A 17,737-nucleotide genomic window follows, 5' to 3' on the forward strand; every position below is an offset into this window, starting at 1 on the left:
CGGTGACAATATTTATCCACCTACTGCTTTTAAAGGGATTTAAAAAAAAAAAATTTAAATACTCAAATTAGAACATGATGCTTAATAGTAAATAATATTAACAGAACTGTAAGCGGATTTACTTTATAACTTCTTTTGGTTCCTAAATATATTTAACAACATAAAAAGATCTCCAAAATCTCTAAATATTAAGCAAGCATTTTAGTAAACTATGTTTTTCATACACATAGCGCAAAGTAAATGGAAATGAACACCAAGTCTTTCTTTCTCACTTAAAACTGTGATTCTGAATGACAGACACACGTCAGCTTTGCATCACAGGAAAAAATTTAATTTTAAAATAGAATAAAAGTTACCGTTTTACTATATTAGTTTTTACGGTCTATTCTATCAAATAAACGCAGCTGTGATGAGCACAAGATGTTTTTCAAATATAAATGTTTCAAACATAAACAATAAAAAAAAAATACAAGCAGACAAAGAACACCGTCATCCACAAAAATCTTTATCTTTCATCACTGAATGATGATGATACAAGATACAACATAAAACACTGGCAATTTGGACACTGATCAAATCGTTTATGTTTGTGCGGTGGACCCACAGTCGACGGGACGCGGTGAGGGGGACGAATTGGTCTTGGCACCACGCCATAAGGAGAGAAGAGGTTGAATGGATGTAAACAGAGAAGGTGTGAGAGAGAGGAGGATGGTTAAGCTTAAAATCTAAAGGCGATGAGGTAAGGAACACAAGGACAACAAGCACACAAAGAAATGACACAAATACACATTTACAAATAAGGCACTTGTGACAACATTTGGAAACTTAAAATAACTCAGTAAAGCCAATCCAGATGTCCCGTTCCACTTGCAAAATGCATTACACGCTGAGCACTTGTATTGACACTGACTTTCATATATTAACAAAACAAATACCGGACCAAAATTTGTAAACCTGTTGCTTAAATTACAATAAGAGATCATGATGCTATAGCTGACCTTACTGTTGAATATGACACTTAAAGGGGCAGTTGACCCAAAAATGAACATACTGTCATCATTTATTCACCCTCATGTCATTCCAAACCTGTATGACTTTCTTCTGCAAACTTAAAAGATTTCAACAGTTTTGCCATGCAATTAAAGTCAATGGGGTCCAATGTTGTTTGCACTCCATATTTCTTCAAAATATCATCTTTTGCTGTCCACAGAAGAAAAGGCAGTCAGGTTTTGGAGTAACATGAGAGTGAGCAATTATGACAATGTTCATTTTTGGATCAACTGTCCCTTTAAGGTTTAAAATGATCTCATGTAAAGCAGCAGCTACTGGGCAAACAGTACATACTGGATCAATTCCACAATTCAGTTTTTTGTTTTTTTTTTGAAAACTATGAAATCAATTTCTCATAAATACCACAAATGCAAGCCAGAGTTTCAATTATGTCAAACAGTTTGCTAACAACACAATCATTATAATGCATTTAACATTAGACAGAGAGTTATAAATTTCATCCAGCACTCAATACTGATCATTACTGTAATTATTCATCATTTCAATGGAAGAGGAAATCATCACCTACAGATTCTCCTGCCAAGTACTTTGTTTTTTGCTTTTTACAAAGTCATTTTTTTTACATACTGCATAAATGATCAGCTTATCAGGTTTGCTGAAAGTATCTGGACCTTAAATAAAAATAATCTTAAATGAAAACCCTGAAAGAAAAAAAAAAAAAAAAAAAAAAAAAAAAACAAAACTTTAAAATAACTGTGTAACTAATATATTTAAGAATGCATTTTTAACAGAAATGTGTTACAGGACACACGCCGACCAAAACACACATATTAGGTACGAGATTCTTTCACACACACATTTGTTGGTTCGTTACAAACTCAACAGACAAATGTTAAATGTAAAAAGCACCACAGTGATTCAGCGCCTATGGGACGGGATATCATGGCAAGACAAATCATGAGTCTTTGCATCTCTATATGGTGGTAGTGTTGCAAGACTGGGTCAGTAACATCTATTAGTGCAACTGGATTGGGGAAACATCAGCGAGGAAGACTCTCGGCAGTGTAAACACACCTCTGATGAAGGTCATGTGTGTTTTCTAAGTAATGCAGGTGTGTGAAGGTCACTTGGTGAGATTATATAGTGAACAAATGGGAGACAAAAAACGAAACAATTCCAGTCAGTTTCCAGCAACCTTCTGGGATTCTGGGAAATCTGACAGTTGACCAGACAAACATGCAAAATCTTATTACTGACACGTAAAGGGAGGATGATAGTGTGTGTGTGATGCCCAAAATATAAAAAGGAACAGAAATGTATGAACGGCAGTACAACTTTGTACTAATAAGGCACTAAACAAGTAATAAATTGGAGGAAATATTTCCAGTAAAGCAAGTGAATGTTGGATTCACTAACATTAGAGAATCTATGACAGACCCTGAACCAAACATAAGAGTTATTTAATGATATGATGCCTGTTAATAGTGTTTTAAATAGTTTGCAAGGGGAAAGACTTTATATCATTCCTCCTTTTCGAAGTATGTCCGTTTCCAAAAATGAGTAACATATGTATCTACATGTATTTGTGTGTGTGTGTGTTTGCTCTGGGACTTTTCAATCCATCAAACACCCTTGGGATTAGTTTGCTGGTCTCGTCCGTGTGTACAGGAAGTGGAGTGTTGTACCTCCTCTCTCATCTCTGCTATTATCACTCAGTCTTGCGGTGATGGTTGTTGTTTAGAGGAGGGTGGCCGTTCTGCACTGGTCCATTTTTCACTGGCGCTTTCCTGCCCTCCAGCTCTTTCTCGTCGTCCTCAGAGTCTGTTTCTTCTCGGTCACTCCTCTCGTCCTCCACAATATTCTGTGACATGACAAATGAACTCTGATGAAGCTTTAAAATCCCAACAATTCATATTTCTTACAATTTTATGCAATCACTTCTGCCTGAATCATTTAAAAGGGCAGTTCACACAAAAATGAAGGTTCTCTCATCATTTACTCATTCTCATGTAGTTCCAAACCAACAGGACTTTCTTTCTTGTGGAACCCAAAAAGAGAAATTTTGAAGAATGTCCAAGTTGTGTATAATTAATTTGGGAGGCCATTTTTATCTTCTGTGGTTGAAACCAGCAGTTCCAGTCACTGTCACAGAACTATAGTGCATGAATTGCCAAAACAAAATATCCAACGTAGTGCAGTCTGTGTTGGTTGACTTACATTGCCTGGCAAGAATTTGACGGCCATACGCAGGATGAGTACGGCCCAGAAGATGTGCAGACACTGCAGCACAAACAGCAGCCCGTTAAAGAAGTAATACCCAAAGAACGGAGGATAAATAGTCACTGGATACACCCAGGTACAGTGCAAAATCCTGAGAGACACAGAAAAGAGAGAAAGCACGAGTTTTACATCTGACATTTAAGAGAAACAGGCACATGGAGGTCATTTTCACAAAGGTTTACAGTATTATTAAAGAGTGACATTTTAACCAAACTTTGAGACTATTTACAGAGCTTTCATTTGATATTACAAAAGCAAATCATTTGATCTCTTGACAAATACAAAAAGCAGGTCAAGAGAAATGCATGATTTATAGGTTTAATAATAAACCTTGGGATCAAAATAGAAAATTTCCCAACTCACCAAAATGGAAAGATGACAAGTCTGGTGATCATGAAGACGACAGCAAATACGATGAATATGTAGTTGCACGCTTTTCTCCAGCCGGCGTAGTTAAACATTTTGGCAGACTGTTGGGACAGACAGAGATGGGACATATGTCTGAGTATTGCACAAAAGCACAACTAGGAGGCAGTGTTACACACCTGCATTAATATCCCTGACTACTATACATAGTAAAGAAGATGTACTGAATTAGTTGTGCCATTGACAAGAGCGATATTATATGAAGCTCAGTAACAGAGCAACAAACTAAATAAATGACATTTGGCTTGCAACTGTTCATACAGAATGCCTGTGAAATCATGCACTGGACAGGACTGTGAGTGTGTGTCATATGTGGATGTCACAAAAGCCCTATGTGATATAATTATTTGTTCACCACAATGTTCAAAGAGATTTTGAAGAAAAACACATTAAAACGCAAATTATGTCTGTGGAACCCAAATTTGCACAAGCTCCTGAGAGAAAACTATTCACCGTAGCATTCCATTAAACAAACTGATGTGTGGCTTGCGACTGAAAAACATTTTCTACTTGTACTGAAGTGTAACAACGTCAAAGCTCCAGGGCCACAGTCTGAACGCTAATGTTCTTCTGATGTTCCATTACCTCCAGCAGATAGTCGGAGGCGTCGTGCACCAGCATAATGAGGGTTCCTGCTCTGATGTAGTTCACACACCAGGAGAAACTAATCAGCAGGATGGTGGCAACGTGGTGCACTATTTGTTCTTTAAAGTCCTGAAGGAGAGAGAATTATTATTATTATTATTACCAACAAAATAATGCAATGGTTTTTGACTTCTGTCATAGTACTGCCATGGTTTATTAGAAGTACATGTATGTAAATAACATAAATATGGTGTTTCTTCAGTAATATGGTACAATTTTCTAATATGTTAAAATGTCATTTATTCCTGTGATGGAAAGCTGAATTTTCAGCATCACTCCAGTTTTCTGTGTCACATGATCCTGATATGCCACTTGGATGTTATAAGTTGCACTGAGTGTGCATTTCTTCACAAACAAACAAATAATACATACATACAACCTTCTAAACTGTGTTAAATTGTTAGATTATGCTTATTTTGGCAAGCTACAACAGTATCTTAGAAAGCATAGCTTTTGCACATACTCTCTGGTCTTTTCCGTACAAACTTAAGGGACTGAATTTGGATTTCACATGCTCTGTCGGGGAATATTAGTATTATATTGCCAAAGCTTTAGAGTCAAAGTTCAGGATGCACACCATAGACTACGTGACTGATTAATCGAAACACTTAAAATATGTGACCTATTGAAATTCAGTGTGGGACAATATCATCAGGTGACTTTTGATCGGTTGCATTTTATTATGTCAGGCAGGTGATTTTATTTTTCATGTTGAATGAAGCTCGATTTAATGCACAAATCAAATGTAAATAGGTTTTGTGTGGAAAAATGATCTTATTGGGCTCTCAAATGTTCCCTCAGACTTTAGAAAGAATAAAGATTGATGTATCATCTTCATTCAGCTCAGTTATGAAGCTTTATTTGCCCGGTTGGCTAGAAGTTCAATGAATAGCAATAAACAGGAGACGCACTTCATGAACAGATTTGAAAGTCAACCTGATGAGAGATCATATTGTCCCGAAACTCTAAACTCCCTGCTGAAAACCTGGTTAAACTAGCCTAAGCTGGTTTAAAATGGTTTTGCCAAGCTGACCTGAAAAGTGTCTAAAACCTGCAAACAGAGTAGCAAAGACCAGCAAACCAAATCTTAGGCTGTTTTTTCAGCAGGGCTTATAATAAATCATTGGGCAAGTGATGTAAAACTGCTGATATGCCTAATCCTGCTGTACTTTAACTGTTCACTAATGCTTTGTGTGCTAGAAACCGACTATATAAAAATCTAAATTAATGTTATTAACAAAGTGTTCTGTGAGATAAGAGATTTTCCAAAGAAGTGCAAGTAAAATATTAACTATCCTCAACACAGCAGATAACATTCCACATCTAAGCTGGATTTCTTGGAAGTCCTTGTACACCTCTGTGATACTGATACAAAAAAACGAATAAATAGTGGGTATTTCTATGAAAAAGATTGATCTTTTAAGTTTAGGCAGGGTTTTAAGTTTGTGTTTGGCTCACTCACTTTTCGCTTGACGTCTGATGCAACGCTGAAGAGAAGCGACATGTAAAAGCCTAGTTCAATCATGTAGTACCAGAACTGAGAAGGCAGCAGCTCCTGGAAAGAGAAATCAAGAAATTAATCAAAAATGTCGAATGATTTCGTTTCAGTGTCAATTACAACAGAACAGAGCTGTGGTTAAGATACAGTAGGTTTTACAAATGACAAACGTTTCTATAGATGATTTATTCTGCTGTACATGACCTGAAGCTCTAAGGTGAGGTAATCTGGCATCAGTTTGCATATAGTATTTCTCTGGTGAAATTCAAATTTCTACAATTCTCCTTGTTAACACTTATTTACATAAGCTTATCAATATGAACGTTCACTGAAAGATCACTGTAACATTAGACAAGGTTGTGCACACACATTTTTATACCCACAGTCAATAGAAGAATGAAAGAAGTGAACGCACCAGCATTGGAAACCCCGTCCACATCTCCTTCATTTCGTAGAACCAAGGTTTCTGCAGAACACAAACCATATGAAGAGCATATGAGCCGAGACAAAAGCACGCTCACATTTCATCTCAACAAAAGCACTGCACAAGTATGACATTACATGAGTTATAAACACGAGGGGTAATGCTCCACCAATACGGGTATTTGAACAGCCAATGTCAAAATCCATAGAGCAGGTTGGCTGATAGGTGACATAATGGTAGATAAAGCACCAGCCAAACATTTGGTTGGTGGATTAATGCCATACCAGCTTCATTGGTTATTTTCATGGTGAATAACAAGCTGAAATGGTATAAAAGAGGAATTTAAAAAACCTATAAGGTTTTTAAAATTTGCTTTGGATAAAAACTCTAAAATGGATTAGTCAAACATTTTGACAACATATTGATCTAATGCCTTTCCTTAAATGCTTGAAATTAGTTTTATAGACAGACAAAGGTAATTTGTCCCTATATATGGTTTTAAAAATTTTCTTTTTGTGTTTGATTTTTGTTTGCACATAGCTCCCGCATGTAATATTTCATAGTTTTGAAGACTTTACTGTTATTGTAAAAATGTAAAAAATGCTAATAAAATAAGTAGGTTTGTCCAATTTTGCATCTATAGTGAATGTACATATACATGATATAAATATAAATTGAATTTTGCCAAACAAGATGTACACAATATTGATCAAATTAAATGTATGGACAAAAAGGGAATTTAAGTGAATTCTGAATTAAATTATATTTAGTGCAATAAAATATTCAAAAACAAAAACAAAAAATATGCATTATCCCTTGACAAATATAACAACAGTTTTTGGAAATGACACTCGTGTCAACCAGCCAAGAGGAAGCGGTTTCATTATGACCACAAATCAGCTGATTAATGAAGCCGATATTATAGGAAATAAATATATATTATAAAACAAAGTAGGATTTAGTTCATGCCAGTAAACTCAAAATGACCAATCATCGACATACACGTATATGTGACTGAAGAGAAAAAGGGAAGCATTTGAAATACTCACATCAATAAGTGCAACAAGGCCAGCAATGAAAGCAAGAAGGTAAAAGGTAAATCTCCAACTGTAAGAAAATGCATATACATTTCAGCAAATAATATCCAGAAGCAAACATATTAATCAGCAACATAATATATATAAAAGCCAAGCATCTCTCATCTCACATTACTTGATCACCAGCCATTCAATTTAAGGGTCTAGGCTTCTTTTTACATTATGAAGTTACTATACACAGTGACAAAATGTACAGACGTAACACTGAAACAGTCCACTCACAATACAAACACTACCATCACAAGCACACATACTGACCAACAGCCCCTACAACTGTATTTAAAGCATCTACAATCTACAGTTGTGACTGACAGCTGGAGATGGCATGATAAACTAATATAAAGGATGTTCCAGGCTCAATACAAGTTAAGTTCTATCCAAAAGCATTTGTTGCATAATGTAAATTACCACAGACAATGAAAGGTGCAGTTACAGTTGTGCACTTACAAGTAAACTGGGTCATGCACTTTTGAAATACGAAGCTTGTATTTATGTTAAAGCACCTACATGAATTACATTTGAACTTCAAATTTGTCTAAATTGTCATTTGTGTAGGTGGATGAATTTCTAGCACGAATAAAAAGCTTTACATGATCATGACAAGATAAAGATATGCACAATAAAACTTTGCATAGACAAGGTTAGTAATCAATATCACTTTAGTCTTATGAGGACAAGTATAATATCAAGAACTATACTTCAAAAACAGTGTGGTTTGTATCACAATATTGTGATGTTTTTAACAGCTGTTTGGACTCTCATTCTGACGGCACCCATTCACTGCAGAGGATCCATTGGTGAGAAAGTGATGTAAAGCTAAATTTCTCCAAATCTGTTCTGATGAAGAAACAAACTCATCTACATCTCAGATGGTCTGAGAGTGAGTACATTTTCATCATCATTTCAAATTTTCATTTTTGGGTGATTGTTCATTTTAAAAGGTAATCAACATTACCCCAAATGCTTTGGATGAACCTCAACTTTGTATTGAACCCTGTGCATTCCTTTAATTACATGTATTGGATGTGGTTCTGAAGTACAAGACAAATAAATGATGAAAAGTCAAGGACATGATATTAAAAGACCAACCCACAGTAAGTAATCTAAACACAATGAATTTATTTTATACATGGGTACATTAGCCTAATTCTGTGTTTATTAATACCACATACCGTTTCTTCTGTGTGCAGTAGCCTTCCTACCTAATGAAAAATTTATGATTTTTTTCTGTTTTACAGTGAATTGTGTGTATAATTGCATGTTGTACCACTCAATACTCCGGTTATCTTGTGTGCATCGTTACTTAAACATTTTATAATGTTTATGACATTGAGCAAGGTTATTAAAATATACAGCATGGTGGAATTTATGGCCATTTACGAAAGGATGGAAATCAGGACCGAACAGCTTGTGCGTATTGTTCTGTACCTGGCCTCTTTGAACTTCTTCATCTGGTTTGGTCGCTCTTGATTTCTTCGTCGCCTAAACCATCTGTGGATCTGTCTCTCGGAGTACCCGGTCTTTTTACCTAAACTCTCGATTTCACTCTGTAGAATAACAGAGAATGTGAAGGAATTTAAATGGTATGAGGTACATATGTCGCTCACGAGTGCACTGAAACATTTCAGCATTAAAAATGTGTTTATATACACAAGAAAGCAAAAACTGACTTGCTGCATACATTTACATTCATAATACAGAGGCGTTTATCAAAAGCAGCTTATAAATAAGGAAACAAAAAGCACAAATAAATAGGGTTTTACTGTACTGGTGAGTTTGGCGGTGTAGAATATGCAGAATTGTACCTGTTTGGGATTTTTATTTGTGGTTCTGAAGAAGGACTCCAGCGTGGGGTTGTGCTCCGCTCGCACTCTGATTTTCTCCTTTACTCCCAAAGCCCCAGCCATTCGAATGGCCACTGTCCTAAATTTAAAATACAGTATTAAACTTTCAACACTGCATCAAAGCTTGTGCTCCAAAGTTTTTGAAATGCTAGAGCACTTACAAATGTAAAAACGTAATTCAGATTGATTACTGGATAGTTCCAGACAGATTCAATTTGATCATATTGTATTATACAAGTAAAATATGCTAAAAGCGTTCATTTATTATATGAAAATGATTCATGCAAAATCATCACTGACCTCTCAAAGATCTGTCGTATAATGAGGAAGGCGAGAGCGATGGGCAGGGTCACCCAGAGGTCAGCTGGCTTGGAGTAGGTGATACCGTCATGATCCTCCAAGTCGGCCCAACCCAGGCCTCCTGGAAACCACAGCCTCTCATTCCAGAACAACTCGCTCAGCCTGGACAACATCCTGATGCAGAGGACGAACACAAAAATGACATATTCACACATTTTAAAGACTACTAAAGAAGATTTCATGGGGCTGCTGCAAGTGTCTTGTTTTCTTTGATTTTTAACGATATATATAATTATATATATATATATATATATATATATATATATATATATATATATATATATATATAACATTTTAATTTCTTATAGAACAAAAAAAACCTGTCTGACCCCTATCTTTTGAATGGTAGTGTACATGAAATGGGGCAATGGTGTTAGGATTTGAGAAAAAAAAAATACATGTAAAATATGCTAAAAATGCATAATGTCCATTTATTATATGAAAATATGCAAAATACTATATTTTTATAGTACAGATTATCCCTTTCTATGTCTTCAACAAATTCAAATTCTTGTAGTAGGTTTGGTTCAAGGCTTCTAACTCCAACTAATACTTTTCAAAATCCTTTAGGAGAACTAAATGGGACTTTAATGAATGAATTATTTTTATATCAATAATTCAATACTATACTGCATACAGGGAAGGGTTTCTGCAGGATTTTTAAGCTTCTTAAGCTTTTTTTAAGACCTGCACAAATAAAATTAATACCATATGAGCGAGGTAGGGCAATGTCTATAGTAACACATTAAACTGTAAAATGACTGTAAAAAAATTTGTGACAGCGCCATCTAGCCAATTCTATTCCAACAGAGGAGACCTGATTCAAACATCAAACAAATAGATGCAAAGACTAGATCCATGGAAAACATTCATTCTTTATCTTTCCATCTTATTTTCAATGCAAGAGCTGGCATGAACTTGAGCGTGTGAGGCCACGTCAGCAATCTCCACTTACCCTATTTAGCTGTGCAAAACAGTTCACTGTGCTGCTGTGTGTGTGTGTGTGCTTGTATTCAAATTATTTTACATATATTAATGTACTAATAAACACACTAATTTGAACTGCATACATACAAAAATGTTTTTTTTTAAACTATAGGGTCCTAGAAATGCAGTCCTGAAACTGCAGCCTCCGTTATTGTAGGAATAGACTACACTACTCTAATAAAACAGGCTTATTGAAAATGCACACTCATTCTCTTCCAGCAGGAGGCGCTTTCGGAACGGCAGAAATACAACAGTTTCCCCGGTAACAGCAGCCATGCAGCACCAGACTTTGAAACATGCAGTGCTCATATTCAATTAAATCATAGCCTTTTGAAGTTTAATCATCAATATTAAGCCATATCGCAATTCTGGTCTTTCCATCCCCAAATTTAAGACCTCTTAAAATCATAATTAAGACTTTCTTGTACAATTTAAGATGTTTTATGGCCTTAAATTTGATACATTTGACAACTAAATTTAAGACTTTTTACAAACCCGTGGGAACCCTGCAGGGAATGCTTAGAGGGCGGCATAATTAAGTTTGAAACACTCCCAATGATGCCTTAAAATGCTGTCTATGTAAGCAGCTTACTAGTGCTTAAAATACAATATTCACAATACATTGTCAATAAACCCTTACAAAACAGTCAAGTAACGCATCAAGAGATTCAAAGCCGCCATTCCTTCAGTAAACACTCATGTCATCCGCCCTCAATATTGATAGTCCACATTACTCAGAAACTAAATGAGCTCAAGACCACTGATAAGCTACCACTTTAAAGCAAACTTTAAACGCTCTCCTGCAGAGGTACAGAAACACATCCCTGGTACAGATTGGTGAACCATTCACACGGGTCCAAGAAAACAAGCAAAGGACTTTTGAATGAAAGCTCCTCCTTATCGGCGTGCTGTCAGTGACACGGTTTGAGCGGATGGGCCACCAGCTGTACTAAAGCCTGCTCGGTCTCAATGGAGTCATTCTGAGAGGTCAGCATGACATCACGGCTGCGGTCATTGCCTGGCAGCGGCTGAACGGCTGTACTGTCACCTGAGGTAATGAGTACTGCTTAGAGCCGGCCGGGCCAGAGAATGAGACAGATTCCCTTCCTGTCCGTGCCATTCTGTATAAATGAAGAGCTAAAAGCACACAGCCTGAAGATATCTGCAATGTCAAGCAGCGAATAAAGTTTGATAAAAGACCAGACACACGTGATGATATAAAAGTGGTGCCAAGTCAAGTAATGTAGGAAGCTGACCAAGTACTGAATCATAGATGACTAAATAAAGGTAGTTTTAAAAAGTACCTTTATTATCCTTTGAAATAATTGGTTAAGTGATGATCCAAGACACCATTTATTTTAATCTTCACAACTACTAATAAACATCTTTACAAATTTTTGTGAATCTGAAACAGCAAAACGTCTCTCAAAGGACTTAGCTACCAAGCATTAAATAAGACAAATGGACTTTGAACACGGAAACTAAAGACAGTCTGGCAACGTCAGCTTTTGTTTGCTGTCAGACTCCGCTTTGAAGAATTGTTTGGTTAGCAAATACACAACCTATACAAAGCAGCTGGAAAGCTCTAGTTGCGTTTTTGTTCATGAATGAGTCAGTGACTCATATTCGAGACAAATTGGAGGAAGAAAGATAAATCAACCTTGCTGTCATTTTGGGGAAAACACAACGTGATGCTTACAGTTGCAATGAAGCAGAAGTAGCGACAAATCGTTTCTTCTGTATTAGGTTGTACATTTGAGTTTAATGGATTATCAGAAAAACAATGTAGGACGGGGAATTGGTTCTATGAATTAGTTGATGACTGGATGTTCAGATGTGGGTGTTGCACTCAAAAGGTTGGAGGCAGGATTTAAGTGGACAAAATGATTGGTGAAGCGTTGCATATGGCAACAGAGATAAGTCTGTCGTTTACACCGGAATATCCAGTTATGACATTTTGATTTGCCAATTTCCATACTAAGAAGTATATCAAATGAGTTTCATGTCCATTTATGCAGTAAAGTTGTGATGAAATGGAAGCAGCAACAGACTTCCATCTTTTTTTTCTTCCATATTGTGACGTACATCCAGGTGTAACAAATTACAAAACCAGATAAATGTAGGGTAAGGACTTGGTTGATTGGATTTTGAGATGATGCAGAGGAATGCGAGTTTAAATAGACCAAAAGAACTATTCACAAGAACATTCATAACATGCATTTAGAAAACAGTTAGGGTGAATTTTCATTTCATGCTGACGTTAAGACAACATGAAGGAATGATGAATGATTCAACGACTCGTTCATAAAAAGTACATGCATATTTGACGTTCAAGTGTCTAAATGTGCCTCCTTCCATACTATAGCTACAGTATACAAAAAGTAGTATATCAAATGAGTATTATGGCCATTTATGCAGTAAGTGTAAAATATCCAGATGACCTAAACAAATTCAGAATAAATATTTTAGTGAACGCAACCAATGATTTTTTTTAATACTGAACAAAGGATGTAGTTTGTTGTTTTGCCTACACTGTTTTTTTTTTTAGATTGTAAATAAAAAAAAAAGATTCTTGGATTACGTTTTACACGAAACTACTACATTATTTGTACCGCTGTACGCCGTTGCGTTGTAATGTGAAATTTACTAGCTCAGTGAAAATTGCTTCTACATGAATTTTTTAGTGTACAGTGTATTTACAAATTATTATAAGGTAACAGTACAATAAAAAAAAAAGATATGTGCTGCTTATCATAACGTCGTGACGTCATACCGACGCGTGAGACTCCACTTCAAAGCCCTCGAGTGTAACACGAGACGACAATCACAAGTTAATACGTTGTGCGTTTCGTGTCCAAAATCAAACACACATCCGCTGATTACGTGGTTTTAAAACAAGTATGAGCACGATCAGTTAGACTTTCCCAACAACGGTTTATATTAAAACCTGTTTGTGACCAGCCGACGTCCTTCAGCCTGAAAACATCGCAACACGTTCGTGCCAAACAAGATGCGCCACAGACACGCTGTACAATGTAGCGCTTAAAAACCAAACCTCAATTTTGCATTGACTCACTAAGCATTATCCGAGCAGCTTTCAAACACGGAACCCGCCCCTAAAAACCAGGAAAGCAAAAAAAAAAAAAAAAAAAAAAAAAAAAAAAACTTGCGGTTTCCCTCATTTTCGATGCATTTCAGGCAGCGTACACCACCGCGAGCACCATAGGATACAAGTTACGACGCACATTTGTTCGGAGGCGTGTTGTAATCACAACGATGCATACTCCACATCACGCGCTACAAAATCTAGTGTGCACTTCCATTTTGCCTGTGCTCTGATGTAGGCCGTACACATCAAACAACTGACTTCAAAAGGCTATCGCGCTAAAACAAAACAGTAACTTTAAAACCCGAGAAACATGAATAAATGAGAATACATTTACGGAAATGACAGTACAACGACAAAGAGCGACGCAGGAATGAGCACAGCTGCGCATAACGGTACTTACTTTCAGCAGTAATGCGAAACACAAGGGTGTGAGCAGAAGAGGTGGATTTAGCGAAGGTGCATGGAAGTGGGTGTAATCTCGCAGTTATTCAGGGCAATCTGTACAGTTTTGTGCGTTCTTCATAATCCAGTCTGTTTGCATAGTTTTCTTAAATCCTGTAAAATATATATATATTTATAAAAACGCCAAGAGAAGTTTGGCGTTAAAGCTGACGTTCAAACTCTTCCACTTTTTTGGTGGTTTCCCTCGCTTCGTTCACTGTTGGTTTTAAGTCGTATACTTGTCAGTCCACCGACAAATAATGCTCACAGCTCAGATTATCTATTTCTCAACACTTTTTGCTTCACTTGTCCGAGTTAAAAGGGTCCAGACGTACTTCTGCCGGGTGCTGTTGAGAGACGAATCCAGTCAGGCGAATGAAAGACTGAAGAGGAGGGCCAAAAAAACGAGGAGTGCCATACTAAATCCGAAGGGCGGGGCAGATGCTCTTTAAGGTGACGATTAACTGCACGTGAGTTATGACGTGTTAAGGATGACGAAATCTTTGAGGACGTAAACGACACCTGTAAAATGAAAGGAGTGATCATTCATCCTTCTCACGGCCTGCAGTTAATTCTAGTTCTGCTTTTTTAAACATTAAAAAGTGTTTTCTTGATAAATATTAAAATTGATTTTTAAATACATTTGTCTGTTGTGAATTTTTTAATCCAGAAGTGTGCATCATATTCAGATAACCATTGTCTTCATTGTGCATGTCTCCGATTAATTAAAGAGAAAACTTAGTTTAGTACAACTTTAAATTGTTAACATTTTCAGAATATAATGCAATGGAAATCAAATAAGTTTTAAACACTAATTAAGTATTTTGTTATGCATCAAAGTTCATACAGCTACTATAAAAATGCAGAACTGTTTATAAGCAGCCTTTGTTAAAGCCAGTGGTATTTAGACATAAGCATACACAGAGAATGTTATTTTTTTTTTAAAATAATAATTATAATAAAATTTAAAAACGAATAAATGTATTACCATTTTAATCATACTCAATAATCGGAATTTTCACGCATCTGAAAATATCACAAATACACACAAATTTATTCTTGTAATCTCACACAGATATACAAAAAAATATTGTTTAAAATTTTATTCAAATTTTTTTTTGTAATTGACAAGTTGTGAAACAACAGTTGAAGAAAATAAATAGAATAATAATAATGATTGTTCATTAATGGTAAATCTGTAAATAAAATGTCTAAAAATACATGGATTCATCGGAACATGTGCCAGTGATCCTCTATTTTCATAAATAATTTAAAAAATGCCCTCCATGAAGAAACTGATAAATTAATTGCAAAAAAGATAGGAATAATAATAATAATAATAATAATATCCCAAATGTTTAAATCTTGACCATCATTTTAAAAGCATGATATATACAATGAGATACATTTTTATTAACTTTCATGAATCTTCTCGAATCATCCACAATTTAAAAAAAAGAAAGAAAGAAAAACTAACAAACCTAAAAATAAAAAAAACTCTAAACTATATTCAGTCATTTTAGGGAGGTTTGCAATATAGGACCAGCATCCCATACCACAGGTCATTCGTTTCCTTAAGTACTGAAGATGAAGAACTATGTATAACTGGACTCCGATTAGAGACCAAGAGCAAATCCTTCAAAACTCCCAAAAGGACATTCTTTCTCTATCTACTATATACCACCCATGATTCTTTGCTCTGATCACATTGACCCAGTCCCACCCTCCCAACTGTTTCGATATGTCTACACATGGTCCCCTCAAATTTCTATATACATATTTTACATTGCTGCAGAAAGACTAATAGTTCATAGTTCCTTTGAACCCAGAAGCGAAACTCATGTAGTACTGACATATTTGCATTGGTCCCATTTGTGTGTGTGTGTGTGCAGGGCATAAATGTGTGGGCTGAGGACAGAAAGGTCACTACCCACAAGCAGAAGAGCAAGTAGCTTTGCGTTGCTGATTGGTCCTATATTGTATACAGTTAAGGTAGCAAATCGTTCTATTTAACCTGCACTTCTTGCGATAAGTCTGTCTTTGTGATTAAATGTATATTTTTGTTTAAATAATCTCAGTAGGTTTTATACTGTAGTTTTGTGAAAGTTGTTGGTCCCGTAATTTGCAGAGGAGGAAAAGAGACTTGTAATTGCCCCCGATAGTCCTCTCCTTTCTTCCCTGTGAGAGAAAGAAAATGAAAACAGCAGTTAAGATCAAGTCATAAAAACACTCCTACTTGTTTCAACACCATTGTGCATTTGGGAAGGTTATCTAAGGCTACGTCCACATTAATCTGGATGAATCTGAAAACGCTCGTTTTCTCGCTGTTTTGGTCTTTCGTCCAAACTAAAAATCAGAATTTTCTTGCATCTGAAAATATCATAAATTCCCATTTTTGTCCAGCAAAAAAAAAACAAAAAAAAAAACAGCTGTTTGAAGATGCTCTCAGAAGTGTATAAATTTGAAAACGTTTTTTTTTGTTGTAGTGTGGACTGTGATAACGGAGCTACGTTTAGTCATGTGACACAATATTGTACCCATATATATCTATGGTTGTACCAACATTGATGTGCCTTCTATTCAATTTAATACTGTTATTAAAGATAAATGTTACTATGTACAATCTTCACATAACATTCCTACAAAGATTACAGTTTAAGGGAGAGGTGGGATATTTGCTAATAAAATGATAGTGCCAGAATATAGCGTTTATGATGTTTTATCTAAGCACAGCAAGGCAATTTAAGCGTTTTCAGATGAGCAACTTTTGGAAAACGCTTAAAAATGCTAGTGTGGATGGAGAAAAATGCTAATATGGACGTAGCCTAATGCTTACCATTCTATACTTCCATGCAACCTACATTGTGAATCAGTGAATGGGGTTTTTATGCAAGAGTGTGTTTCTCTGTTAGTGATCATTTAAAGTGGGGAAACATTTCTGGCAGGCAAACAAATTTCCAACATGCACCATAGGAATTCTGGGCTGTGTTGTGTTCAGACGTTGTCTTAACTGCATCTTTTTTAAGTGCTCAGACGAATGACTGAATATAAATGACCAAGCTGAACTATAGGTTTCCCTAAAATAACCCAGAATTCCTACAGGGGAATGCTGTTCTTTGGTCGGCACAATGCGTCACTTGTTTCACCATAACAACCACAAAGTGTCACCTCAAACCTCAGCGTGAGAGGTTTGAGAGATATAATGAATGAAATTCCCTACCTCTCGTTCGCTCTCACGCTCAAACGCACGAATCGTTCGGATCATACACGCAAGCACGTACACAAGCTCACTCGTTGGCACGAAACAGCATATCCACTAGCACAAATGCTCTTGGAATCAAATACAACCACACTGAGACCCCACCCCCCCACCATTCACAGTAACTATAACACCACCAGACTACATATGGGAGTATTTTATATAAGAAATAGAGTCATGACCAAACAAAACACAGAGGAGACTGATCAAAAACAAAATCCACCCAAAAGCAGCACATTGAGCTGGTTGATTAGAGTTCAATAGGATCAATTTAGTCTGAGTAACTCCTTTAGCTTCTGAAGTTACTTTAGGAGTAAATCACAGATTAGTGTCAGTTATTGATCAGTATTTATAAA

The 17,737-nt window shown here is 36.1% G+C and overlaps 2 protein-coding genes across 7 annotated transcripts in view; both read right to left on the bottom strand.

Annotated features, from left to right (window-relative positions):
• Positions 1-484: 484 nt before the first annotated feature.
• On the bottom strand, positions 485-14,611 carry LOC109069763 (ceramide synthase 2-like). Of its 3 annotated transcripts, XM_042776414.1 has the most exons (12): positions 14,458-14,611; positions 14,082-14,236; positions 9,526-9,699; positions 9,187-9,304; positions 8,810-8,928; positions 7,334-7,391; positions 6,276-6,326; positions 5,825-5,917; positions 4,303-4,431; positions 3,655-3,761; positions 3,229-3,382; positions 485-2,872 (listed from the first exon to the last, which is right to left on the bottom strand). In XM_042776414.1, exons 3-12 carry the CDS (start codon positions 9,696-9,698, stop codon positions 2,720-2,722), a joined length of 1,155 nt encoding a protein of 384 aa, XP_042632348.1. In that variant the 5' UTR covers position 9,699; positions 14,082-14,236; positions 14,458-14,611; the 3' UTR covers positions 485-2,719. The 3 variants fall into 3 exon arrangements, with proteins under 3 accessions (XP_042632348.1, XP_042632349.1, XP_042632347.1); XM_042776415.1 differs by lacking the exon at positions 14,082-14,236 and having other exon boundaries at positions 14,458-14,597; XM_042776413.1 differs by having other exon boundaries at positions 14,082-14,554.
• A 1,574-nt stretch (positions 14,612-16,185) lies between these two features.
• Positions 16,186-17,737, bottom strand: part of LOC109069759 (CUGBP Elav-like family member 3) — a 51,213-nt gene continuing 49,661 nt past the window's right edge. For all 4 annotated transcript variants that reach the window (XM_042776391.1, XM_042776392.1, XM_042776393.1 and 1 more), the window contains one exon: positions 16,186-16,300. The gene's annotated coding sequence lies outside the window, so the exon portion shown is untranslated. The remainder of the gene's footprint in view (positions 16,301-17,737) is intronic.

The sequence above is a fragment of the Cyprinus carpio genome, chromosome A19, assembly GCF_018340385.1.
Source record: "Cyprinus carpio isolate SPL01 chromosome A19, ASM1834038v1, whole genome shotgun sequence".
Classification (NCBI taxonomy): domain Eukaryota; kingdom Metazoa; phylum Chordata; class Actinopteri; order Cypriniformes; family Cyprinidae; genus Cyprinus; species Cyprinus carpio.